The following is a 27,077-nucleotide window of genomic DNA, read 5'->3' as shown; positions in this document are numbered from 1 at the left end:
TTGGTGGCTGCCAACACAACCACCATAGCATCTACAGGCACTCCTTTAGTCAAGAAATGTTTGTCTTCCAGTTGTTGTTGTTGTTGTTTGTCTTTTGGCTTTTCCCGGTAAGGGGTCGCCACAGCAGAACTCCGGTCCGTTAATGATTGGCAGTAGATTTTTATGAAACGCCGAGGTGCCAGCTCGATGTTCAACCTTCAATGAAGACATGCCCATTTATGCACGCATGTCTTTCAAATGCTACCCAACTGTGGGGAGGACATGCAGACTCCACACAGAAGGCACTCCCAAGCCCAGCCGAGAATCGAATGAAGAACCTCTTGCTGTGAGGTAAAAACACTACCGCCATACCACCATTTGCCTTCTGGTGTAGTAATAAATTTATTAGGCCTCCTAGGGACAGGTTCCACTGTATCTGGAGACTCCCACACCTTTTGACAAACCAATTCTATGAGTTCATTGAAAGGCAGAGAAACCCAAGAGGTGGAAGGTCGAGAACCAAAAGCCTTCATGTACACGGACTCCTCTTCAGAAGGGTTAGTGGCCTTCCAGCCAACTCTCTGCTTAAGGAGTTCCAAGATATCTGCAAATGAGACATCTTCAGAAGGCGACCATGGGGACCCCTTTGATTCATCGAGGTCTGTGTCTGATGTCAATGACTCTTCATGGGAGTCCAGGTGTTTCCTCTTACATAACCTCTTTCGGGGTACCTCCTCAGATGGGGCTTCTGGGGAGGTTCCCAAAGAGAAGGGTTCATCCTGTGGATCCTCATGAGGCTCTGGATCTCTAAGCTATAGACCAGATTGTGCAGAGGTTGGAACCGAAGCTCTAGGGGAAGGAGTGGTAGGATCTGATGTACTAGATGCGCATGGGGACAAAGTTCTCTTCATAACTGCAAAGGCCCTTGTCCCATGACCTGAGAAGAAACTCCAGCTCTGAGGAACCATAAGCCCCACCCGGAGCCACAAGAGATGGCTCCGAGGTTAAGGTAGGAGCCGAAGTCATCCGAGCTGAAGCTCCAAGAGTTAAAGTCAGAACCAATAAAAACTCGGCCCAGCTATCCCCCCTGGAGCCGATCGGAAAGTGTCGGCCCCTAGACACTTCAGTCAGCGCTGAGGTAGTCTGAGCAGTAGGAGCCAAAGAAACTGAAGTTGGTCTTGGTGCCTTGGGATCCACAACTATCAGCTCCACACATCCCGGCTCTGAAGCCACAGTAGGGATCAGAGGAGGAATCAAAGTAGGGAGAACTGGTATAGTTGGATCCGAAGCCTGACAGGTCGGTTCTGACAAAAGCTTTGATAGAGCCGGTATTCTCAAAAGCTTCAGCACCAAGCAATCTATATCCAAATCCAACAGACCTCTGGAAGAATGAGACGAAGGTGCCGGTGATGCCACAGAATGTAGAATTGGGGACTGGAGCGTAGGAGACACTGGATCTAAAATAGGTGATTGGTTCCTAGCTCTAACTACCATCAGCCCTGACACAGATGGAGCCAAGGTAGAAGTCTGAGTATCTTATTTGATGGCTCCAAGCCATCTGATGAGGCAGGAGACAGTCTTTTTGAGCCCTTGTCAGACTTAGATGAAGGTGAAGAGGTCTTTTTTGAAGGAGTTTGACCATTTTCCAAATCCTCAGCAAAGGAAGAGTTTAGCAAACCCTTTAGAATCAACTTGTTCTTTCGCTCTTGTAACACACTCAAGCTGAAAAAATGACAAATGGAACAACTTTCCTGCAAATGCAAGTCTCCTAAACAGTATACACATTCAATATGACCATCAGTAATCAACATCTTTTGTGAGCATTTTGGACATATTTTAAATCCTGAGACTTTGGTTTCCTTAGCATCTTTTGTTTGTTTGCTAGACATTGCCAACAAAAAACACAATCAACAGAAGATATAAGCCTTCTAATTTAAACAGGCTGTCAGCTCTTTAAGAAAAAGGGAAGCACAATTCACAGTACTGCACCTGAAAAGCAATGTTAACAAAGACAATGCGTAAATGATGGCAACCCTCTAATTAAAATGGGTTGACAACAAAATCTACCTATGTATATATATATATATATATATATATATATATATATATATATATATATATATACATATAAATATATATATATATATATATATATATATATATATATATATATATATATAATTCACACTATAATATATAGAAGAAAAGAACACAAGTTATAGCCCCCTACTAATAATAGGCAAATCTTATGAATGAATACTGGCACACACAGTAAAGCCTCAAAACATGGCTACTGAGGAAAAAAGTTATAAGGTAAAACACACACATGCCATAGCATTAAAATACGGCTACAAGTTTAAGATTACTATACAAGTTTAAGATTAATAACCAGAAAAAAATAGTTATCTAGCAATTCACTACAGTTAGATAGTAAATCTCTTTTAATCCTAAGTATGAATGAAGAAAAAAAACACAGCTATAGGGGACAGGGTTTGAAAAAGTTCTGTACAAGGCCAACTAGTTAAAAAGCTATAACAAAGAGAAAAGCAGACGTAACAAAAGCGATAAATCATGTGATAAAGAGAATAACACTATCTAAACTATAAACTGCAAATATCTAGCAAACTTCAAGACTAAATATCAGAAAAACAGTAAAACTTAGCCAGAGCTAGCTTGCAACGACTCGATTCATTTCAGTGGCAAACGAGATCTGGGGAATGCCCTACAGCATCATGGGATAACGATGGAGGCACTAGGCAGTTGAAGACCTCAAGCTTTAGAAAGTGGTGCCAAGTCCCATCAGTTAAGAATGAAGGGAAGATAGGATAACTTCACATTAAATCTTAAACTAATGAAAAATTCCTGTCAGAAATATGTAACATACAAAGTGGTTTAAAATCCCAATTTAAATCAAAAATCATTTAAAATGCTATAATCCTATTCAATCACCTCAAATAATCATAACTTCAAATAAACAAATGCAATATCAGTAAGTTTTCCTGTCAAAACTTCCAAATGAAGCTTTTAATTAACAGGCCTTGCTAGTCAAAGTCAAGAGAAGCATATACAAAATTTGTAATCAGAAAAAAAACAGTGAAAGCAGTTGAGATATGAACTAGAGAACCAAGAACATTCAGGCAGTAAGGCTAACTGCTGCACCACTCTGTCATCCTACACACATTTATTTACAGCTGTAATGTACAAAATGCAGCTCTTACATGCAAGAATTTGCAAGCACCAGATCTCACAAGAATGTGACTGTTATTTGATTCAAAAAAGAAAAGTAAACTTTCAAAATGAGAACAAGAAGTCTATTACAGATGGATTTAACATGGGCTTAGATTGTCATTACTCTCCAGAGTGAAAAAAAGTTATATACTCACCATAACATTACATTTGTGTTGTCCAGTTTAATTTTTCCTCAACTGATGCATCTTGGATCTGATACGGATCCAATTTAGCTGCTTTTTCCAGGTCCTCGGATCCAAATTCTTGAGTTACTCCTTTACCAGTAATGCCCCACCAGCCTTATATACCACAGATCAAGTTTGCTAACTATAGAAGGCAATGGATAATACCTTAAGAGAAACTAAAAAGGTATAAAATAAGAAAAAGATCTGGAGCTCAAAGAAACAACAGTTCCTAAAGTGATACCCTTAGGTCTCTCCAGGAGCAAAGGGAAGGAGGTTACGAGGGCGAGAAGTTGAGGAAGAATGAAAATGAACACAGATGAAACATTATGGTGAGTACATAATTTCTTTATCTGATGTTGTCATTTTCATTCATTTCTTAACTGATAGGACAGAGTCCCCACCTAGATGAACCTTAGGTGGACCTCGTGGAAGGATATTTTGGAGTACTGCAGAGCCAAAGGCAGCTCTTTTCTTAGAAACTAAATCCAGTTTATAATGAGTAATAAAAATATGAGCATTAAGCCAAGTGGCAGCTGCACAAATGTCATCTATGTAAGCTCTTTTCCAAAGAGCTGAGGATACAGCCATAAACCTTGTGGAATGAGTTCTAGAAGGCTTAGGCAAGGACAACTCTCTTTTATATAGACAAAAGAGATGCAATCAGTTAAACATTTTGCCACTATAACTTTAGAAACTGACTTGCCCAATCTGTTGGTTGAGAAGGATACAATCAACTGGTCAATCTTCCAGAAATTATTTGTTCGATGGAGATAAAACCAAAGTTGTCTATGTACATCCAAAAGATGGAGCATATACTCTCCCTTATTTGAAAAATTTAGAAAGAAAACTGGGAGGTTAGTGACCTGGTTGATATTAGACTCTGAAGCTACATTAGGCAAAAAAGAAAGATTGGACTGTAAGGAAACCCTGTGTTTGTGGAAAACAGGTATGACAGTTTGGAGGATAGAGCCTGGAGTGTGGATGCTCCATCTAGCTGATGTAATAGCGAGTAGAAAAATTGTTCAGAGAAGAAGAAACTAAAGGGGGACTAGTCACGGGCAGGCTCACTGATCTAGTGGGAGACAGAGACAGAATTATCCCATCAGTATTTGAGCTCTGAGAAATTTCCCCATCATCCTATCCACTTTAGCTTAGGACAGACTCCTGGATAACCATAGTGAGGAACTAGTGGATGGTGGCCTCGAGTGCTTGCATGACGACTCCAGCAAAAATGGGGAAGGGATTCAAGAAGATATCAGATATGGCAAATGAAGAGGTGACTAGGTCTGATGTGATTTTGTTTTTGAAGCAGTAGAATCTGTAGTTGTCAAATACAATTTTTGACATTTTTGGAGGTGGCTTTGAGGATGGAGCTACAGAAGTTGAAAGATCCATAGATATCTTCCTAGACTCTTTATCTTTGGGAGCCAAGCTAGACTACCCTTTGTCAGATTTCCTAGAGAGGGTTTGAGCCCCATTTAGAATACAAGAAGAAGAAGAAGAGGAAGGAAAAGTACCCTTCAAAACTAGTTTGTTGTGTCAATCCATGAGGGTCCTAGTGTTGAAGCTGGCACAAATAGTACAAGTTGAATCTAAATGGGCAGCAATCATTCAATAGATGCATTCCCTGTGGGCATCTGAATTAGGTATTTTGTGCCCACAGGAGATGCATTTCTTGAAACCATTTCATTTGTCAGCCGTCCTTGTGTGCTAATCCTAAAAAGGGGAAGGCCCAAAAGGGAAAAATAATTACAAGTATAAAAAAATTATATAATATTACTTTCTTTAACCAAGAAAAGGCAAGAAAAACTTACAACTACAGTAGTCAATGCAACCTAAAATGGGCAGGAAGAGACAAGGAGAAGAAATCTGAATTAACATCAGTGGTACTGGAATGAAGTACAAGAACTCAGTTAACAGAAAACTTTACTGGAATGAAGGGAGGAAGGTGAAGGTAATTCAGAGGATAGCCTACTGAATGAAAACGTTGAAAACTATACAAACAAAGAGCCACAAAACAGATGAACCAGAATGGCTTCAGTGGTGAAAAAACGATCCACTAGGCATATAATATGTAACAAAGCAATTTATTAACAACACACAGAGGAAACAAAATAAATAAATAAATGAATAATATTAATCCAAATGAGTCAAATCCAAGCGCTTTCATCTCCTGTGTAGGAGACTTTTTCAAGAACAGACTTGAAAAAGTCTCCTACACAGGAGAAGAAAGTGTTTGGATTTGACTCATTTGGATTAATATTATTCATTTATTTTGTTTCCTCTGTGTGTTGTTAATAAATTGCTTTGTTACATATTATACGCCTAGTGGATCATTTTTTCACCACTGAAGCCATTCTGGTTCATCTGAAAAAGCTGAAAAGACTGACTGCTTTACTCCTAAAATACATCACTAGCTCAAGAGCAAGAGGATCCATGCCTGTAGCGATATCGCAGCAAACAAGATCTGAGGTATGTTAGGCTGGCAGGACATTATGAGTTAAGGGAGGAGCTCAAGAATTTGGATCTGAGGATCTGGAAGAAGTGACTGAGTCAGATCTGGGACCAATCAGTTGAGGAATGAATGAAAAGGACAACATCAGATACTGTAGTTTAGAGCAAGCAGCTAATATGGAAGGGTAAGTTGAGAAATATTATGTTATTTAACTCTAGGTCCATCAGCACTGCATGGAACAGACTTAGCAGACTATAAATGTATTTAATTTAGGTTCATTTCTCACAAGGACTGCTTCGTAGCATGAATACTGAAGATGAAATATATGACAAAATAACACAAAATCAGATACACAGACAAAAATGGTAAATTCAGAGATATCATAGAGAAAACAGTGCCTTACTACACACTGTAACAGATGTTTTCCCAAGAAGTATGACTTTGGTCCCTTTCACTGAGAGTCAAGTTATCCAAAGTCCATTTTGTAAAGTTTATTTTCTATATAGTAGTATATCCCTAAGATTTGCAAAGGTATGCATGGCCCAAACTGGGATTCTTCAATATCACTTCTCAGAATAGCAGTAAACTAATGTTTTTCTAAGGAGTATGTTTCCAGATAAACTGACAACTCTCAAAAACACACAGGACTGCTTGAAACACATGCTACACCAAATCCATTTCAGAAGGTTTTGCCATGAAAACAAAAATTGTAGTTAATTTGTTATAGTTAGGTATAGTATACTTTTCAGTGACATTATGTACGCATTTTAATAAGATTTATGTTAGAGTTGCAAATGGGCAGGGTGGATTCTTCCTACTAAAAGTCAGTTATGAGAGTGCAAAAGCTGGATTACAGAATGAGCAAAGAAATAATAGAAAAAGGAATGGGGAATTGTAAATATTCGGTTTGGAATAAGGATCATAGATATCATGGAGTTTAGACATGGGGAAAGGAGTACAGGTACAAAGGAAATATGTCACCAAAATTAAGGGGAAAGGAAATGGCGTTGAAGCTGCTCTGAAAGGCAATGATATGAAGAGACAAGAAAGAGCAGCAAAATCTGGGAATTCAGCAGAACAAAAGCAAGGACAGAGGGTGATCTAGCAGACCAGATCAAACATGATGACATGGGGACTCCCTACTGAAATGTTGTAACTTGAAATGCTGAGTGCCAATGCATGGAGGAAAAGATCAAAAATACAGGAGAAGAGAGAATCTCAAGCATTGCTCTTTGTCTGCATGTGTGTGTGTGTGTGTGTGTGTGTGTGTGTGTGTGTGAGTGTGTGTGTGTGTGTGTGTGTGTGTGTGTGTGTGTGTGTGTGTGTGTGTGTGTGTGCGTGTGTGAATCAGATCTCAAAATGGGATATTTATGTAGATGTGTCCAGTTTGTTAAAAAGAATTCATAGCAATACTCTGTAATTGTGTGCAACACTAAGAAAAGAGCAATAACGATTATCTGCTATGGTTAAAGACATGAAATAGTAATCAATTCTCCATAAGCATTATAACACTGTTGAAAGACCTTGTGCATTATTTTATCTGTCATTTAGAATCAAGTTGGCCCCACAATATGCAGTGTACCATTTATGTGATTCACTTACATGAAATGTATTAATGTGACTTCCATATGTACAGATGGTGTGTAACTAACAGGAATGTAGTGGAAGAAAAATCCACCAACTAAACTTTTCTCCACAGCTGCTATTAAATACTTTATCTTAGGTTTTTAATTGCAGACGATATTTTTATCTGGTGTTATTAAAGTGATTTGCTTTCTGTTCTCATATAATAACAATCTAATTGCTTACCAAATCGAGGTGGCACATATCCCCAACAGTAGTCCAATGGTCTTTTTTGACGGTATAGATTGCAAAAGTAACTTGAACGAGAATCTTCACAACATGCATTGTATGGATCAACTTCATTTTCTGAAGTGAGAAATGAAATAGAGTTAACAGTTTTTTTCAGTCTGAACTAGATGGTATTAAAATGTAACACATCTAACATCAACCTGAGTTTTGTTATGGAGTAAATACTTAAGAGAAACAATATATATTGGCTTAGCAAATTTTATATCCCTGATCAGTTAACAAGAAAAGATATTGAAAAATAACATCACAATTATTTATGAGATCAGAAAGTCCAGCATCTTTAATGCTTCAAAATGTTAATAGGTGATTCAAAATCCATAGCTATAGTGACATGGAAATAAAAAAATGGTCACAAACAGAGCTAAAAACAACCATGTTATAATATATGCATTTCTGTGTTTATCTCTAGAACATATCTTAAATCTGGTAACATCTTCCAGTGCTACAAGTAAATAATTGATCAGATGATTACATGATCACTGAGTTAGAACAGTGAGAGAAGGAGACAAAATAATATTTGAAATGAGCCACAGACATGTAACTAAAGTCTACAGAGGTGTTTCTACATGCTTGTAAATAATGAAACATAGAAATACATATTCAAAGTAATGGTTCCACCATGAAACCTCAACGGAGAAGATGACATAGACACAAAACCCTAGAAAAATGCCCAGAATACTGACATACTGAAATTAAAACCATAAATGTTTCTAGTGAAAAGGGGTCTCCCTGCTCTAGCCACACTCCCTAAACTTATATACACCAACTGTATGGTTCCAAGAATACAAGGAAGAGAGAAATCTACCAAAACAAATGAACTATTGCCAGCACACACTTAGAAATCACAAAAACAGTGATTTCCTATGGGAACAGCAGTCATCATTCTGTTCCCTGGCATCTTATGATTCAGGCAACTAACAATACATTTGATCTCGACTACCTATAGATACACCCAATATGCTACAGTCTTTCAGTTTAGCTCAATGAAAGAAAAGAAAAGGCTAAAATGATCTGAACTGAGCAGCTAAAACATAAATGAAGTCTAAGATATTTCATGACTGCCAATAGTGTAAGATATGATACATATATATGATACAGGAGTGACTTAAGTTGGTCGAACAATGGCATTGTTGACATGCATAACGTTGACACCAAATGATTGAAATTTTGCACATCAACACACTACTATGCATGTGCTGAGCATCAATCTTGGTGCATGCCAAAACAGAAATCAGAAAAACCAAAAGAAAACATTATTTTTGTAGGTCCATGCCCCTGCTAATAATATATTACTAAATCTGAGACTGCACAATTATTGGAGAAAGTGTAAACCCAGAGAACTGTTACTTTTGTCAACAGGTGTTGACCATCTGTTTAGTCGACCAAATTGTTTAAACTAAATAGATGTTGACCAAAGCACCGTTTGACAAAAGTAGCAGTTTATATGTTGCTGCAATCACTGAGTGCAGATTAATAACAGGAAACAATATTAAAACATAAACAAGGTCTAATGAGATTTTTCAGTAAAGCAAGTATAATATGTAACATGGGATTAAATATATAATGATACTACACTCAATAAATTTAGATCACTTTAGAATCTTCTGATTCTAATAATGCCCAACCAGAAGACATTTTATGCATTTGTGTGTGTGTGTGTGTGTGTGTGTGTGTGTGTGTGTGTGTGTGTGTGTGTGTGTGTGTGTGTGTGTGTGTGTGTGTGTTTGTGTGTGTGCTTGTGTGCGCATTTGTGTTTGTGCCCATGTGTGTCTGCTTGTGTTTATTTGCGCATGTCTGTTTGTCTGTGAGTTTGTGTGTTGAGGGGTATTTTTTTTTAACAAGAAAAATCTTTATTAAACCATCATTTACCACATAGACAATCATGCATTTATATAAATGAAAACAAACCACACCGACACAACCCTAGTTGCAAATATTTTACATCACAAACTATAATGACACACTCCCCGTTGCAAACATGTGACTGGGTAATTTGACCTTAATCACCATACTAGGGGGTTCATAGCTGAAAGGAAAAGACCTTAAGGGAAAACTCAACACCTATCTGTTTAGATTCTCTGTTTAGTCCAATAGCAGTGATGCCAGCACAGAATGCCCTAGGTTTTAGGTTCAAAGCCCAAACAGATGCTAGCACTTTATGTTTATACCTCCTAATTTTGATCAATGACAAATGAATAAAATAGCAATAATAATAATAATAATATAATAATAATATTTAAATTAATTCCGTTATACTTATAAATGCTCATTGCATGGTTTCATGTTACAACCCTGATAAAGGGATGTTGTAGCACTTGGATGTCACTCATTCTGTGACTCACCCCTCCAGTCATACTCCTCCACAATGGCAGCTATTGTGTATGTAAAATAAAATGCCTGGTAAAGTTAAACAAATGCTTGGTCATCTGCATTTTTACACAACAAGTCCATGTCTGCTTTCTACATGTAGTCAAAGATAGCAGATATAGATTGTTTTGACAGGCACAAATAAAAATACTAGCCCATGTTGCTGACTCTGGTTTCCTGAGAATAAACATTACATTAATATAAAGCATTCAGATTGTTTGGAGATTGTTAATACAATTTATTTTTTTTAAACTGTGAATGCTGTAGTTGTGTTTCTAAACAACTCTGTGTGTTCAGTGTTTTTATAATTCATTAAGTAATACGTGATGACTTTTTGCATCCTCTGCATCACATATACTGTGCAGAAACATTCACTCAGTAGCCTGAAAAGCAATGCAGAAGCTGATATTATTGTAACAATAAGGACACGTAGTCTGCATGTGCATTACTCGACATAGTGTGCAGTATCTTAAATATCATAGGATATAGTTACACACTGCAGCTTATTTTCTGATACATTGTGAACATTAGAAGGCACTCTTCTAAAACACTGTACAAAATAAGACAGTATAAGACATAAAAATGTTTAATACAGCAAACACAGGAATGACATTTTATGAAAGTTCTTTATTCAGAAACTCGATGTCTGATATCATGTCAATAGAGCATAATTGCACAGACTTGCTATATGGTTTCAGTGACACAACAGGCAGCACATTTGCCTAGGGTACTGAAGGCTGTGCGTTCTATTCTCACACTAGGTAAATCGATTGCTGATACTATAGTTTGTCTGCTACATCTATGAATACGTCTGTGTGTATATAAGGGAATGAAGATTTTTTGTGGCTAATTTTATGGGGTCTGCTGAGTGAGAAATGTTGAATTGGATGAGCTATAAACCACTTTAATTAAAATATATCATCTCATAACTACCCCGTTTTGGAATATTTAATGTAGCAATGAGCACAACCCTTCACACTGTTGGGGATAGATATTACTGACAACCAGGCAACAGAGAAACATACAATTTAATTAACACCAGACAACAATATGAATGCAAGGAATCAAAGAACAGGTATTCTAGTTTTCATTCTAAAAAAAGTTAATACAATGGATGTAAGTGAAGAACAGGTGTTCTTGATTTTATGAAATATATGCGGAGAGAGTTAAATAGACTAGTCCTCAGAACAGTCATTCAGAAAGCAACATAATATAAATAAAGACTATAGTTAGGAGAAGTGAAGGTATATGCATTCTGGTTACTGAGAAAGGGAGATTTTTTTTTTATTTAATAATAAAAAAAATATGGCTATCAGTATTCTACAGCTTGCTATAAAGCTGTTCCAAGACAGGACATGCAAATGTCCCCAGTGAACATGATTAATTTCGGAATGAACATAGTGCTATTGGAAATTCATGCATTTGTAGATCTGTGATCATCACTGGTAAATGTCTGGCTTATACCTAGTGACATTTGAGAGGAAATGAACAAAATAAGTTTATGGTAAAGCCTTGCCAATGCCAATCACCTACATAATGAGCAGGCAAGCTCTTATGTCGCAACATGATGAAACTCTGACTGTAAACCACTCAACTCATATTTGACTAGTTGCTTGGTCCCTGAAGGGAGAGGGGTCTGAAGGATGGATGTAAATGGTCGCTGTTGGCTTACTCATACTGGCTGAAAAGTGACTTCCATAAGTTTAGTGTGAGCCCCAAGCACTGCATCTGCAGAGTCTGAAGCCACTGAACATTCTAAGCCGGGTAGTGCTGAGCAGGGTGTAAACACTGGGAAGATACAGGCTGGTGTTAGCATTTTGGGGGGGGGTCTGAGCAAATCTCAATTTCAGGGCCCCTTGGGCACTTCTAGTTCTAAGTTTCATCTGGTCACTGCCACCCCTTCGAAGCAACCTTTTAGTTCATGCTGAAAACTTTTAGGAGTAGTAGGCACAGACTGAGGTGTAGCTACATTGCTCATACATTACAAACAGCCTGTGTACCACACTATGTTGGCCCAACTCACAAAGGAACATTCACAGTAACTGGGCATTGCAACAATGATCATTTCAACAACTCTATGTACAGAGTTGGACTTAGGTGAACGGGCACCCTATGCACTGTCTACTGTTTCGGCCATTCCAACACACACACACACACACACATACACACACACACACACACACACACACACACACACACACACACACACACACACACACACACACACACACACACACACACACACACACACACACATGCACACACACATCCTCCAGTGCTCTTCTTTGTTTCCAGTCTCAGGCACCCCACACTATACACATTACTTTTTTTTCTTACTTTTCACAGATTTTGCCTTAACTCTTTAACTTTTTCAAGGAGCCATAACTTTCTACATGTTCTGAGTTGCATTTAAATTGCCTTTCTTTTCACATGACCTTTTCATCCAGTGATGGCTTGAACAGAAATTATGATTAAGGAAAGAAATTCAGTGTTGCTGTTCAAATTTAATTTTCCTTGCATCCTTTCTATATACCTTTCCTGAACACCAAGATAACACAGTAAACTCAATTAAGCCAGGGCCCCAAGAACCCATAGGGTTATAAATGCTCTGGGATGCAGCTTAGGTCATTTTCCCAACCTTTTAATCAAACAATGGCCTAAATAAAGATCATGAGTAAGAAAAGAGTTTCAGTATTATTTCTTTTTTTCTTTCAAGGAGATGTAAGTTGTGCCCAAGACTTAATATTCAGAGTTGTCAACAGTAGCTCATAATAAACAAGCCAGTTGTTGTGAGGATACACAGATCCTATTAGGTAATACTGCATGCCTCCCTAACCCCCCTCAGAAAAAGTCAGTTATTGTCTGTGCATCCCTCTGGTGTTAGAGTAGATGAAAGCAGAGGTTTAAATGACCACAGACATGTATTTCTAGTGACTGCTATCATATATATATATATATATATATATATATATATATATATATATATATATATATATATATATATATAAGGCTCTACTGTATAACTTCGAAAACACACATCTTTGAAATTAGACAGTAGACCTACACCTCTGCGAAAGTGCACTTAAGCAAAAGTGCACTTCCGCCAACATCGGTTCAACGAACCAATAAAAAGCAAGCCCCCCTGCACCCCCCACACCCCCCTACTTAGATATACTAACTCCGAGATCACAACTGAGCGGGGAAACACGTAAACTCCCTTTCCCCACTGTAGTGTGCTTTAGCACCCGTGTTCCTTAACGGTTCATTGAACCGTTCTTTGTGGAAGTGCACTTTTGCTTAAGTGCACTTTCGTGCAACCGAAAATCCACTGCTCGTTTTCGAACAAGTGGATTTTCTGTGTTTTCCACTAGACCCATATGTATATTTATATATATATATATGTGTGTGTGTGTGTGTGTGTGTATATATATATATGCATTCTCACTCCTCATCCCTAACCCCCAAAGACAGCCACCTGTATACATGCCTAATATGTAATTGGGAGGAAAGTGAAAAAAATGATTATAGAAAAGTATTTCACACTGTTGCTCTTAGACAGTACACAGCCCTTACAGATGCTATATAACCTACTTTGTACACCTCTCAGGTTTGTGAGAAAAGTAAAAGAAACAATGACCACACTATCGCCAGCCCAAACACAGGCTATAATGACCACCTGTGCATACCTCTAAGGTTTGACTGTGATAAAAATTAAAGATATAATGACCACACGATCCACAGCCCCCCCCATGCACAACATACAGCATCCTTGGGTACACACATTTCAGAGCATGGATAGTTTTAGAATGTATGTTGTTGAGGGCAGAAGCCACCACCAACTCCATGTCAAAATCCATTTATACAGTCTGGGGAATGGTGGCCACCAGATTCCTTGAAGATCTATTTGTCTGAATGTTCGGTTATATATTTTATGCCTAACTTTTAAAATATAATTACTTGCCAATCGCATTTTTTACCAATACCCAGGAGAGTAATGTATGCGTCCTGGCATCACTGGGTCTCAGTGATTTTTTTTACACACACACACACACACACACACACACACACACACACACACACACACACACACACACACACACACACACACACACACACACACACACACACACACACACACACACACACACACTCACACGCATAAGCCATAGCAATACTAGCACTAATACATTAGCAGTCACCAAACAGCAGCAGGAGTAAGTCACTTTTATTTACCTCATTGAGGAGTAATACATGCTTGCTACTGTCCCCGAATTCAAGACCACCTCTGATTTTAACTCATCATTTTGCTCTGTCCCTTGCAAAATGTTAGATTTGCTAGTAAATCATTCAGGATTACAGAGTCAATAAATGCAAAGATCAGAGTTTCGTGCTTTTGTTGTCCAAAAACTTCATGTTGATGCAAATTGTGTTAATGTAGTAACTTTATAAGTGAATCTGAGTACTATTTAAATGTGTTCATGATTTTGATCCTTTATTTTGCTATTATGTTTGGCTTTCCCTAGAATTCATGAGCAAAGAAGTTGAGAGTTATAGTATTTGGTGTTCTGCCAGTATTTATAAATCTCCTTGAAAGAGAAAACCATCCTTGAAGATCAGAAGCATCAACTCTTCTTAAAATCCAAGGTGTGCACTGAGATCAGTCACTCTTGGCTGCTGATCTCTGTAGTGCGTAACACGCTCATGTTCATTATCAGCTTAACCTAACAGGACCATATTGTAGCCGTGTTCAGGTTAAAGAGCATAATCAGGAAATTAAAACATTTTTTCTCCTCACTTTTCTCCAAGTAGCAGAAGCTTTTGTGGAGTTCCCACACAATCAAGGATGATTACCTACCCCTAGTTATGGGTATTGCAGGTACCTAAAGCTGGATAGGTTGTTAGTTTTAGCGGATAGAATGTTCACCAGTAGGATTTAACTAAGCCAGGGACACTATGTCAGTGTTAAAATATTTAAAGGAATTGTAAAGCAAGTTACTTGACAAAACACTTATAACCAGAGACATCTTTGAATTTTTAAGGAGATATAAATAAGAGTTATTATTAACCCTCTGGTTTATTAACTACATACGAATGCTGTACTAGCTTTTGTTGGTTTGACTGACATGTTACAAAACATCAAGATAAGATAACTTTCTGCAGCTGGGGGCCCCCAGGACCAGGGGGCCCAAGTGTCCACAGGGTTCAAAGGTGCCAAACACTAGCTATGAGAAGATGCATTCATGGAGGCCAGCATTTTATCCAGAGGTCAGGCAGCATTACTGGAGCTTGGAGACAGCAGCCAGTTAGATTTTAAGAACTCTGGGAAGTAGAACTAGGACTGCCCAACTTTCAGATAAATCACTGCTTACCATCTCATCTCTCAAGAGGAGGGATGACCAGTGAGCTCTTCATGGGGAATGAATGGGTTTTGGCATTCTCTCCGGCAATATGGACTCAACCTTCTGTCTGAACTTGTAGGGTAGTGGATCTTAAATAGAAGGGGGTTTGATCAGCTCCCACAGGAGGAATGAATGGGTCAACTGAGCATAGGAATTGGGTACAATGAGTTATGCCAAGCAGATCTTAAAAACAAACCAAAATGTTTATTGCATAGAACCAGGAGTACTTCTAATCAGATTGTACATAATTCAGATAATCCTGATACAAGACACTAGACTGATATATTTTCTTGGTGATCCATTTTGTTTGGAATCAAAAAATGAAATTCTCATGCAGCTACAAGTCAGTATAGTTAAAGGTAAGTGACTCATTGAAGCCAGGCAATATTAAGTTCAGAGATGTCCAGAAAAAGATAACTATTTAAGCTATCTGGACAATAAATCAGTTTGTAACTAGGTAGTCCATAGTGTGTCTAGACAAAACCAATTTAAGAATTTAATGCATCCAGTGCAGTATTTTGGAGTTTTCTGAAATAAACAACAAACCGCTGGCTGATCGGGTATGGGAGAGCTGCAATACTCGCTGTGCAGTTACTGCACTGATGAGCTTCAGTGTACACTCCCACATTTTTACAGTAATATAAGGAGTGCAGCATTCGCTCAGTGTGTGTGTGTGTGTGTGTGTGTGTGTGTGTGTATATATATATATATATATATATATATATATATATATATATATATATATATATATATATATATATATATAAATATATATTTACCAGTCCTATCAGTTGATCAAGTTTTCAGAAACTCAAAATTCATATGGTTGAGAGCATATGATTGAGTTTTTGAAAACTCAAAACTTTTGAATTTAGTTTGCGGTACAGTGTGGATCAGGAAATTTCCCATTTTCCTCATTGTAGTGTGATCTCAGAGTTGGGATATATAATTTGCAGGGGGGGGGTGCAGCCCCCTCCCCTGCAAAAACATAAAAAAGGTAGATTTTTGTACTTTTTTGTGTTTTTTTGTTTTTATTGATGCTTGAGTTTTTGAGTTTTCAGAAACTCAATCATATGGTCTTGACTATAGGAATTTCGAGTTTCTAAAAACTCGATCATCTGACGTAGACCAATACATATATATATATATATGCATACATATGTGTGTATATATATATATATATATATATATATATATATATATATATATATATATATTCATATAGATATATGGATATATTTATATGCACACACACTGACTGGCCACACTGATAGTATATGGGAATATGGTACTAAACTAAGATGCTATTGCAATTGCAGGGTGCATATAGGTTGATAGACCTGTGCAGTATTAAGCAGAATTTTCCCCATTGTGGGCATTCTGCAGAATCTGATACTATTTTTAATGCATGCTATTGAGGACAGGGTGATAGAACATATAGTGGCACCATATACAAAAGTGGAGGTAAGAAGATACAAGCGCAGCCATGCATAATATTACACACACACACACACACACACACACACACACACACACACACACACACACACACACACACACACACACACACACACACACACACCTAGCATTGAGAGTGTTTTTGTTTCACTCTTTATTGACATTACTCTAAGATATTCAAGATATGTAGTGCAGAGTGAAGTTATTAGTGCTTTGTACTGTAGGGGTGACATCACTGCTCATTGATGTAACAGATCTCTACTCACCTGGTCTGCAAGGCATATGTAGCATAAGGAACATAACTCCCTTATGTGTAAGTGCTGTATGTCAGGATAAGGCTACAGTTATGGTTGTAGTGCTGGTGGGTGCCAACTGTACTATTTCTGGATTTATCAATGGCTTCAGCATTCACATTTATATCAGTAGTGTATTACATTTGTACTTTTCTATTCTAGGAAGGTTTGGGGCTATTGTATGTGCACATGGCCAATACATGGCAAACCTGTACACATAAAAAAATACTGCAAGATTTCTGCACAATGTAAGTAAGTCTGTATTTTAAAAATATATTTTTAGTTTCCACTGGCACTTAAAAATCCCATATGTTTTCCATTTTCTAAGAGTTAGATGGTCCTCTTGTAATATTTTCTTGCATATTATTGGTTACTTTATCACTGACATCCTTATATAATTCTTTAAGTATGATTGTGATCGTATGTTTATTTATATGTTAGAAATGAGTTCCTTCCACCAGAAACTGTGAAATTTAACTTCATTCTCCTAACTGAGACCACTATTTGGAGGCTATTCCATGAAGTCTGGATTCTAAAAATGTTAGAAGAAGAAAATTTCATATTTGATATTCATCAGGAACATGAATTTCTATATAAAGAAGTAAATCTATTTCCTATGTGGAGTACATACCTTTGTACTGTCTTCCTAGACCAGGTACTGTAACATACCAGTAGTTATACCACCAACTTTGATACCACCAGTAAAACCAGAAATACCAAAAGTTTGTATATGTCCATGGAAGTGGGCTGAACCTCTCTTTTTCTCCATAAAGCAAAGCCCCATTCCAGCTGTAGTAGCATCTTACACCACCTCCATACCAATTCTGAAAATTGTTCTGCATCGTTATATAATATTCTGTAAAAGAAACATGATGATTAGAATGCACGTTCCCTTGTTTGCACACTTTAATATCTGCAGATGATAAGCACTGCCATTTTAGCTATCCTCTTGATTTCTTTTAAATGAAAAGGTTTGAACAACAAGATAATGTCTGAGAACTTTAGAAAATGTATTTCACCCAAGTACTAGCTGAATGGGAACAGTCAACCAAAATCAGTTTGCAAGAAAAGTTTGCATGAAAGCTTTTCTCCTTGCAACTTACCATTATACATAATCAGGCCTGAAAATACACTTGACCCTGGAGAAAAGTAAACATTCTTAGCAAATGTTATCAATTGTCATACAGAAATCACACCCAAGAAAGTTAAATCAGGTGAAATACAGAGAAAAAAAAGATGTTACGTACTCACCATAACGTTCCATGTGTGTCTTGTTCATCTTCGCCTTCATTCTTACTAGGTTGGGTTCGGATCCGATCCTCGGATCCATCTCGGCCTTATTTTTAAGCTTGAGCCCTTCTGCCAGCTCGTGGCTAAATCCCTATCCCAGGATGCAACAGAGATATCCTCAGATCTCGTTTGCCTTAATTACAAGGTTTGTATATACATATATGCTAAGGAAAGATTCAGAGGCTGGTGAAGAAGGACAGAGGTCAAGGTAATCCCATTTGTATAGACCCAGTCTTCTAGGAGTAAAAGAAGGAAGAGGGGAAGGGGGTGGGATGTAAGAATGAAGGCGAAGATGGACAACACATGGAACATTATGGTGATTACATAACTTCTTTATGTGATATTGTCCTATCTCACCTTCATTCTTACTTAGTTGAGACAGCGTCCCTAGCACATTGAATCTTGGGTGGCTCATGGGAGAATGTTCCTCAGAACTGTGGATCCAAAAGAGGCTCTATTCCTGGAGGCCATATCAACTTTGTAATGAATGATAAAACTATGTGGTTTAGCCAATGTTGCTGCGATTACCTCTGCTAGAAGAAGTTGCAACGGCTCTTGAGAACGGGCCTTAATTTTCTTTGGAAGTTCTTTATTTTGAGACTTGTAATTAGAAATTATGCAGTCTTATAGCCATTTAGAAAGTATAACTTTGGAGAGAGGGGATCCTTTCTTTGAATCTGAAAAAGAGATGAATAACTGATCACATTTTCTGAGTTCTGCAGTTCTATGCAGGTAAAAGCGTAACTGCCTATGTACATCCAGCTGATGTAACATGTACTCTGCTTTGTTTTCATAATTTGGGAAAAAGAACTGGTAATTCTATACTTTGGTTCAAATTGTTCTCTGAAACCACCTTACGTAAAAAGGAGGGGTTTGTTGGCAAGGACACCCTGTCTCTGTGGAAAAGCAAATATGGAGGCTTTATGGACAATGCTTGCAACTCCTTCTAGCAGAGGTAATCGCTATCAAGAAAATGGTTTTCCAAGTCAAGAATTTCAATTCACAAGATGCTGCTGGTTTGAAAGGAGGAAAGACTATGCGTGATAGAACAAAATTTAGATTCCATGGTGTGGAGGGTTTCTGATAGATAGTCTTAATAACATAATACTTTTGAGAAGGGCTTTCCATAGTTTATGGGACATTATATTGGAGCCAGACTCTCCAAATGAAAGTTTGAGGTCAGTGCTAGTAGAACTCTAATAGTAGCTGCAGCTGCACCGTCATTGAAAAGCTTTGCTAGAAAGTCCAAAATGAAACTAATAGGAGCAGAAAAGGGATCTATGTGGTTATTGGTAGCCCATAGGCATAATCTTTTCCATTTAGTTGTGTAATTCTTCCTTGTTGAAGCCTTATGTGAGGAAATTAGAATGTGTTGAACTCAAGAGGAAAGGGTTGGAAATCTGGCTATCATTGGAATTGGAGCAGCCATGCTGTCGGTTTGAGGGTCTGAAGGGATGAGTGGTGCATGGATGATGCATGAGTCAGAAGGTCAAGGACTGGGTCCAGAATCCATGGCTCCTACTGAAGATGAGGCCACAGGAAGGGAAACCAGATTTGGCAGGGCCAGTATGGGATGATGAGTATCAAATTCCTTCCCAAACAACTGGCTTTCTGAAGGACTTTGGGAATTAATGGAACAGGGGGGAAAGTGTAGAGGAGGCCTGGGGTCCAATCGTGAACAAGTGCATCCCTTGGTAATTCCCCCTGGAGGGGGGATGAGGGCAAAGTAGCTGCTGCATTTGGCATTCACTGATGTTGCAAAGAGGTCGCAGCAAGGCTGGCCCTATTTTTGGAAAATGTTTCCACTACTTCCTGACCACTCATGAGGCATTAGAGTCACTCTGCTGAGTCTGTCTGCTATCACATTGGATGTGCGCTGCTATCAGACAACATTGGAAGGAGGTTGCCCATTGCCATACTCTCAGGGCCTCTCTACAAAGGGGGTAAGATCTGTTTCCTCCTTGTTTGTTTATATACCATACAACTGACATGTTGTCTGTTTGGATTGCAATGGTTCCCAAGGGAAGATGGTCCTTGCAACACTGAAATCACTGCTCTCATTTCTAGGACATTGATGTGCAAGTGGGCCTCATGATCCTGCCAGATGCCTTGGACTGTCTTTCCCAGATAATGCCCCCCACCCTATCTGAGAGGCATCTGTGGTGACTGTGGCTACTGGTTGGGAGAGAACAAACAGTCAACCTACAGTTACTTGAGAGGAGTGTAGCCACCATCGAAGATCCTTCCTGCAAGTTTCTGTTATGATTATTTTGTGAGGCATTGGCAGCTGTTGCATTGACTACCGAGTGGATAACAACCACTGAAGAATTCTCATGTGCAGACATGATAGGGAAACCAAAACTATCACTGCTGCCATGATTCCTAGAACTTTGAGGACTGTCTTTGCTTGGGCTTTCTTCCTTCTTAAGAGATATCTCACATGGTACCTTAGAAATTGAATTCTTTCTGATGGGAGTTTCACCATCATTTATGTTGACTCTAATTCTGCCCCTATAAATACCACATTCTGAGAAGGCACTAAGGCAGATTTTTCATAGTTTATGGAAATCCCCAGGTGGAAGCAGAGTTGCAAGGTTGTATCCCTGGCCTTGATTAGAAGATGCTTGGTCATGGTGGTTAAGAGCCAGTCGTCCAAGTATGGAAACACCCAAAATCTTAGATGTCTCAAGTGAGCTGTTACTACTGTCATACGTTTGGTGAACACTCTGGGAGCTGTAGTGAGGCCAAAGGGCACAGCTCGAAATTGGTAGTGACTGGCTCCCAGCCAAAAGAACAGATTTCTCCTGGATCATCTGTTCATTTTTATGTGGTAGTATGCATCCTGGAGATCTATCAAGCAAATCCAATTGTATTTTCCCAGGAATGGGCATATCGACTGCATAGTCACCATTCAGAACCTGGTGTTTTTTGCTGATTTGTTTATAATGCTGAGATCTACAATTAGTCTCCAGTCCCTTGTTCTCTCTGAAACTAAAAAAAAACCTTGAGTAAGTCCTGGATTGCATTTGGTCTGCGGGAACTTGTTGGATGAATCTTTTGTCTAGCAACTTCTGGATTTCTAGAGTTGCCTGTTCCTTTTGACTGAGTGGAATGTTTGGAACTTTTTTTATCTTTGGGGCGGGAAGGAAAAAAGGGATGGTGTAACCCCTGGATATGATCGTTTTTACCCAGTTGTTTTTTGTTAGTTGTCACCAGGCTTTTGGGTACAAAGATAAGTGATCCCTGACTGCCTTCAGAACTGGACAGTCGGGCATCCTTTCAGAAGCGCTGAAGGGGCCTACCAGAGAAAGATTCTCTGCCACCCTGATTTTGCGGATCACTTCTGACATGAGGACAGCATCTTCCATTATTACTTCCCCCTCTGCCTCTAGGAGAAATTTCACCACATGTGTCTTAAAAGATCTCTGTGATTTCCGGAACCACATTTTATCACTACCTCTCTGACCTTTGTGATAAGGTCTAGTAGGCATGGAAAAGCAGACTCCTAAGGCAGACAGAGTCTTTCCCTCCTGTTCACACCTAGTGAGTGTGTCCTTTACCTTGAGCCTGAACAAGGACGAGCCGTCAAATGGGGCATTTACAAAGGAAGACTTAAAGGTTTCTGCGAAGTCACATAAGTGCATCCAAGAATGTCTCCTTAGAAAAATTCCAGAACCCACTGCTCTACTCGCCCCATCTGCTGCATAGGAGATGAGTCTCATGGAGGAGCTGACAACTGTATTTAAGGTAGCGAGCTGAGAAGGTACTTTCTCAGCAACCCCATCAGCTACCAAACCTTGGAGGGTATCTCCTAGCTCTTTCAACAGGTCCCTCTGCAGTCTCATAAAATGAGTGAGATAATTCAGCGATCTAAGAGAAAAAGCCCCTGAAGAAAAAATATGCTTTCTGTACCTGTGCATAGTCCTAGACTCCTTGTTAGGGGGATGGACAGAAGAAGATGTCTCTAAGAGTTCCTTCTAAGCGGCCACTGCCACGACCATAGCATCAACTGGGACTTCCTTTGTTAGGAAAGATTTGTCAGAGGGGGGTGTAATAAATTTGTTTGACCTCCTAGGAAAAGGTTCCATGGAATCTGGGGACTACCACACCTTTCGTAAACCAGGTCCATGAGCTCATTGAAAGGTGGAGACAGCCAAGAGGTGGAAAGATGAGATCCAAAAGCCTTCGGGTATACTGACTCTTCCACTGAAGGGGTAGTGGACTTCCAGCCACCTCTTTGCTTTAGCATTTCTAGGATGTCTCCAAAGGAGTAGGAGACATCATCAGGAGGTGACCATATGGACGCTTCAGCTTCATCTAGGTCCGTATTGGAAGTGATGGACTCCTTTGGGGAGTCTAAGTGCTTCCTCTTGCACAATCTCTTCTGATGGCCATCCTCAGAAGGGTATTCTGGGGAAGTTTTGGAAGAGTGAGGCGTGCCCTGTAGTGCATCCTGAGGCCTATGATCTCTGCATCTCTGTGGATGCAGGGGTATAGAGGTAGGCTCTAGTGATCTAGAGGGAGGAATATCCGGTGAGGACTTTGGACCTGTCTGTAGAGACAGCACCCTCTTCAATACCTTAAAATCCCCCATTCCAGATTGGGTCTACTTTATTTAAATGAAAACGAGTTACGTCAAACACCACTCCATCTACACATATACACCAAACGGTGAAATAATCGAATGCACGAAACCGCAAAACTCAAAATACCAAATTGTCATAATTGGCCAACCCCACCACCCGAAACATACTACCCAACCAAATAAAATAAATAAACCACAAATATACACCAACCAAAACCCTACTTCTAACCCTACACTAAACCCCACATACACCACTATCTATGCACTATCCTTAACCCCTCCCTAACCCTAAGGTCCGTAACTTCTGCACACTTACCCTATGGAGCTATACCCAAACAAAATAAATAAACCACACACATACACTAACCAAACCCCTACCTCAAACCCTACACTAAACGTTAAATTCATTACCCATCTTACATTACCTATCTATGCATTTACCTTAACCCACACCTAATCCTAACCCTAATGTCCGTAACAATCGCACACTTACCTTACGGATCTGTAGCTCAGACGGGCCAACCAAAACACTTCAACATTTCGAATTTCACGGTTTTATGTGTTCGATTATTTCGCGGTCCAGTGTTTATGTGTTGATGGAGTGGTGTTTGACGTAATGTGTTTTCGTTTAAATAAAGTAGACCCTCCTGATCTGAGGATATTCCTGGATCCAAAGAAGCTGAAGGACACCCCAGGAACCAAAGATGATGGATCCGAGGCTGAGATATGAGCCGAAGTCATCCGAGTTGAAGGCATTGAGAGGCAAAGTCAGATTCGATAATTGTCTGGTCTGACTAGACCTCCCGGATCCAACTGGAGAGTGTCAGCTCCTAGAATCCTTCAACTCTGATAGAGCCGAGGATGTCTGAGCCACAGTCAGATCCATTCTGGACCTTCCGACTCCAAAGCCAGAGGTTGGATCAGAGGAGGAATCAGAGCAGAGGAGATGGATGTCATAGGATCCGAAGCCCTGGGGGTCAGATCCAACAGTAATTTGGCCAGCGCCGGTGTCTGTAAAAGCTTCTATACCACTCGATCCATGTCATCATCAGAGAGGCTCCTAGAAGACCAGGTCTAAGAGGTAGGAGATTTTGTTCTTTGTAGTATAGGAGATCTTAGAATAGGGGAGACTGGTTCCAAGGTCGGAGACTGCCTCCTAAGTTCAAACTGAACTGGCACCGAGCAAGAAGGTGTCGGAGCAACTGAAGCTTTGCCTGATCTAGTAGCCTTCAGATTTAAGGAGGATAATCTAGGGATTTTATATGTCAGATCCAAAGAAGTAGAAGTGGAAGGTCTTTTTTCAGATTTATCCAATTTGTCCGATTTAGATGAACCCAGACCTTCTTCCAGTGCCTCTGAGAAGGGGGGGTTTTAGAAGACCTTTTAGGATCAATTTATTTTTCCTCTACAGGAGTGCTGTATTATTAAAGGCAGGACAAATGGAGCACAACTCCTGGAGATGGACAGCCCCAAGACAATAAACACAGAGTGTGTTTATCACTAAGGGGCATTTTACTACATTTTTTTATACTTTTTAAAGCCCATTAGTTTGGATTCATTGCCAGACATTTGAGCTAACAACTACAAGAAAAAAACACAAGAAAAACTTTTTTTTTTGTAAGCTGGACTCTCTAATTTAAATGGGTCAAGCTATGCAGAAAAAAGAGAATATACAGGGGGAAAAACAGTGACAAAGCCCTCTAACTTAAATGGGCCCTGAACTAGAACAAACAGAGAAGACAAAGACTAAGCCCTCTAACTTAAATGGGTGGTGTTACAATTCTCTAGGTTAAATGAACTGTAATATTACTTCAATCACTAGAAACCAACAGAGAAGAAAAGGGCAAAAAACAGAAGGGTTAAAGGCCCTCTAACTTAAATGGGCTATTTAACAGTTCCTCTAAAAACAAACTATTCCACTAACAACAAATTAAGACAAGCCAGGAAGGGAATACAAGGCCAAATGGAAGACGATGGCCAAAGTTAGAAACAGATTAATTACAGAAAAAAAAATCCAGCTACTAGTAGACATAGTCAACTGTAAGTTAGAAAAATATCCACAAATTTTTTAAATTACAGATGGAGGATAATCAAAAAGATAATATTTAGCCAGAGCTAGCAGAAGAACACTCGATCTTGTTTAGCGGCAAATGAGATATGAGAGTAGCTCTATTGCATACTGGGATAGGGATTTAGCTACGGGCTGTCAGAAGGCCTCGAGCTTGAAAATAAGGCTGAGACAGATCTGAGGATCGGATCGAAACTCAACCTAGTAAGAATTAAGGTGAGATAGGACACATCATGTAGTTTATAATATCCTTTAAAAGATTTATAAAGATTTGTAATGCATGGAGCAACATGATTACAGTCCAAAGCTGTGGAGAAGAAAGACTTTCTAACATCAGAAAGATGCTTAACAAGCTTTTGTTAGGCAGTCTCACCACTGTTAAGGCCTAGTCTTATGCAAGAGCATTAACAGTGGCCAGCAGCCACTACAGAGGAGTGCATGAAGCTGTTATTTCACCCATCCAGGAAAGAAAAAGTCTGAATGAAGTGTTCAATAACTTTTAAAGTTGTATGCACTTCCTGACTCTTTTCTGTGGTGGCCAGTCTCTATGTGGAACCAATAACTACTTTACAGATTTCAAAGCTATAAAACACACACTACTGCTACATTTTTTCTCTAACTTTTCTAGCACGTGGCAGCAGGTACATTTCCATGTGCTACAAAGAAATATGATCAGGTGTGTCCAATCATAACTCAGTTGTTATGTGCTCTTGACATGGATGTCAAAAATCACCTCACAAACTTCACTCTAGATTTGAATTTCGTGCAGTCTATTTCTCAAATATATAACAAGCTGGTTATTATAAGATACCCAATCATAATCCGCTATGTAATGGCAATAAATGTCCCTTATGTTATATGGTATTGTATTACAGAAGGGACATTTATAGTATTATAATGTAACATATATGTTATTGATGGCTCATCCAATTTATCATGATGGACAAAGGAAGGATAATCCACAAACAGACTGAATTTCTAAGTAGGGAAGTCCTTCCCTCGAGCTCTAGAGATCTGGAGAACTATAGACAGAGATACTTAAATAGAATCATGGATTACAGAGAGATAGGGAATTAAAATAGTCTGCGTACTCAACAATAAATACAACAGTACAGAAGGAATGAGATTATGTTGTATTGTAAAGGATAGAATTAAGGGAAGGAGCTAGGGGAAGGACAATAAAGAACTAGGATGGATCTAAGATGAAAGAAAAAGTAAGACAACCAATATACAGGCAGGAGTGTGATAATTATGAAGTTTATTGGGGAAGAAAATAAATGGAAGAAATGGACTAATAAGGTAGGAAGGAAAGAACAGTGCTGGCTTTAATAAGGGATGAACAAGAGAAGTAGGTTTGGAGTTCTGGCTGAACTAGGGTTTGGGTCAGGAAGGTTTGGAAGGGAAATATTTGTCTGGTAGGCTGGAGAGTGGGTCAAGTCTGAGTCAGCACACTGGAGAGGGAGCTAGGCCTGGAAAGACAGTAGAGGAATGATCAAAAAGGAGTAGTAGGCAGGTGGTAGCAGGCTGAGAAATTTTACTTAACTGGGGATAGGAAAGAGGAGGAATTTATGGGAAGAGTAGTACATGGAACATGGAAGTCATGGAAAGGAAATGGATGGAGCAGACAGGAAGGGAGTGGACATAGCAGAGGTATAGGTGGTTGGCAATTAACAGCTGTGCAGGATGTGGCAGCTGAGAGTGGAAAGAGTTGAGATTAAGTAATGAACAGACTGGAAGTATGAGGTGGGTTGTGTGGTGGAATGCCAGTAATGTAAAGAAAGCTTGAGGAAGAGGATCATGCATTAAGATTAGAGGTAGGTGGGTAGGTATGTGAATGCACTTGAAGGAGAGCAGAAAGGAAGATGCCAGAAAGGTAAGGAAGAATTATATGGAAGGAA

The 27,077-nt window shown here is 39.1% G+C and overlaps 1 protein-coding gene across 1 annotated transcript in view; it reads right to left on the bottom strand.

Moving 5' to 3' along the window:
- LOC122801228 (mucin-like protein) overlaps positions 1 to 27,077 on the bottom strand; it is a 471,963-nt gene that overhangs the window by 82,567 nt on the left and 362,319 nt on the right. Inside the window, exons 15-16 of the mRNA XM_044070781.1 lie at positions 17,868 to 18,092; positions 7,657 to 7,776 (exon numbers count right to left, since the gene is read on the bottom strand). Coding sequence (XP_043926716.1) covers positions 7,657 to 7,776; positions 17,868 to 18,092 — 345 coding nt within the window. The remainder of the gene's footprint in view (positions 1 to 7,656; positions 7,777 to 17,867; positions 18,093 to 27,077) is intronic.

Source organism: Protopterus annectens, chromosome 4.part1, assembly GCF_019279795.1.
Source record: "Protopterus annectens isolate FY-2018-M chromosome 4.part1, PAN1.0, whole genome shotgun sequence".
Classification (NCBI taxonomy): Eukaryota; Metazoa; Chordata; order Ceratodontiformes; family Protopteridae; genus Protopterus; species Protopterus annectens.
This window is presented reverse-complemented; position numbering and strand designations above follow the sequence as displayed.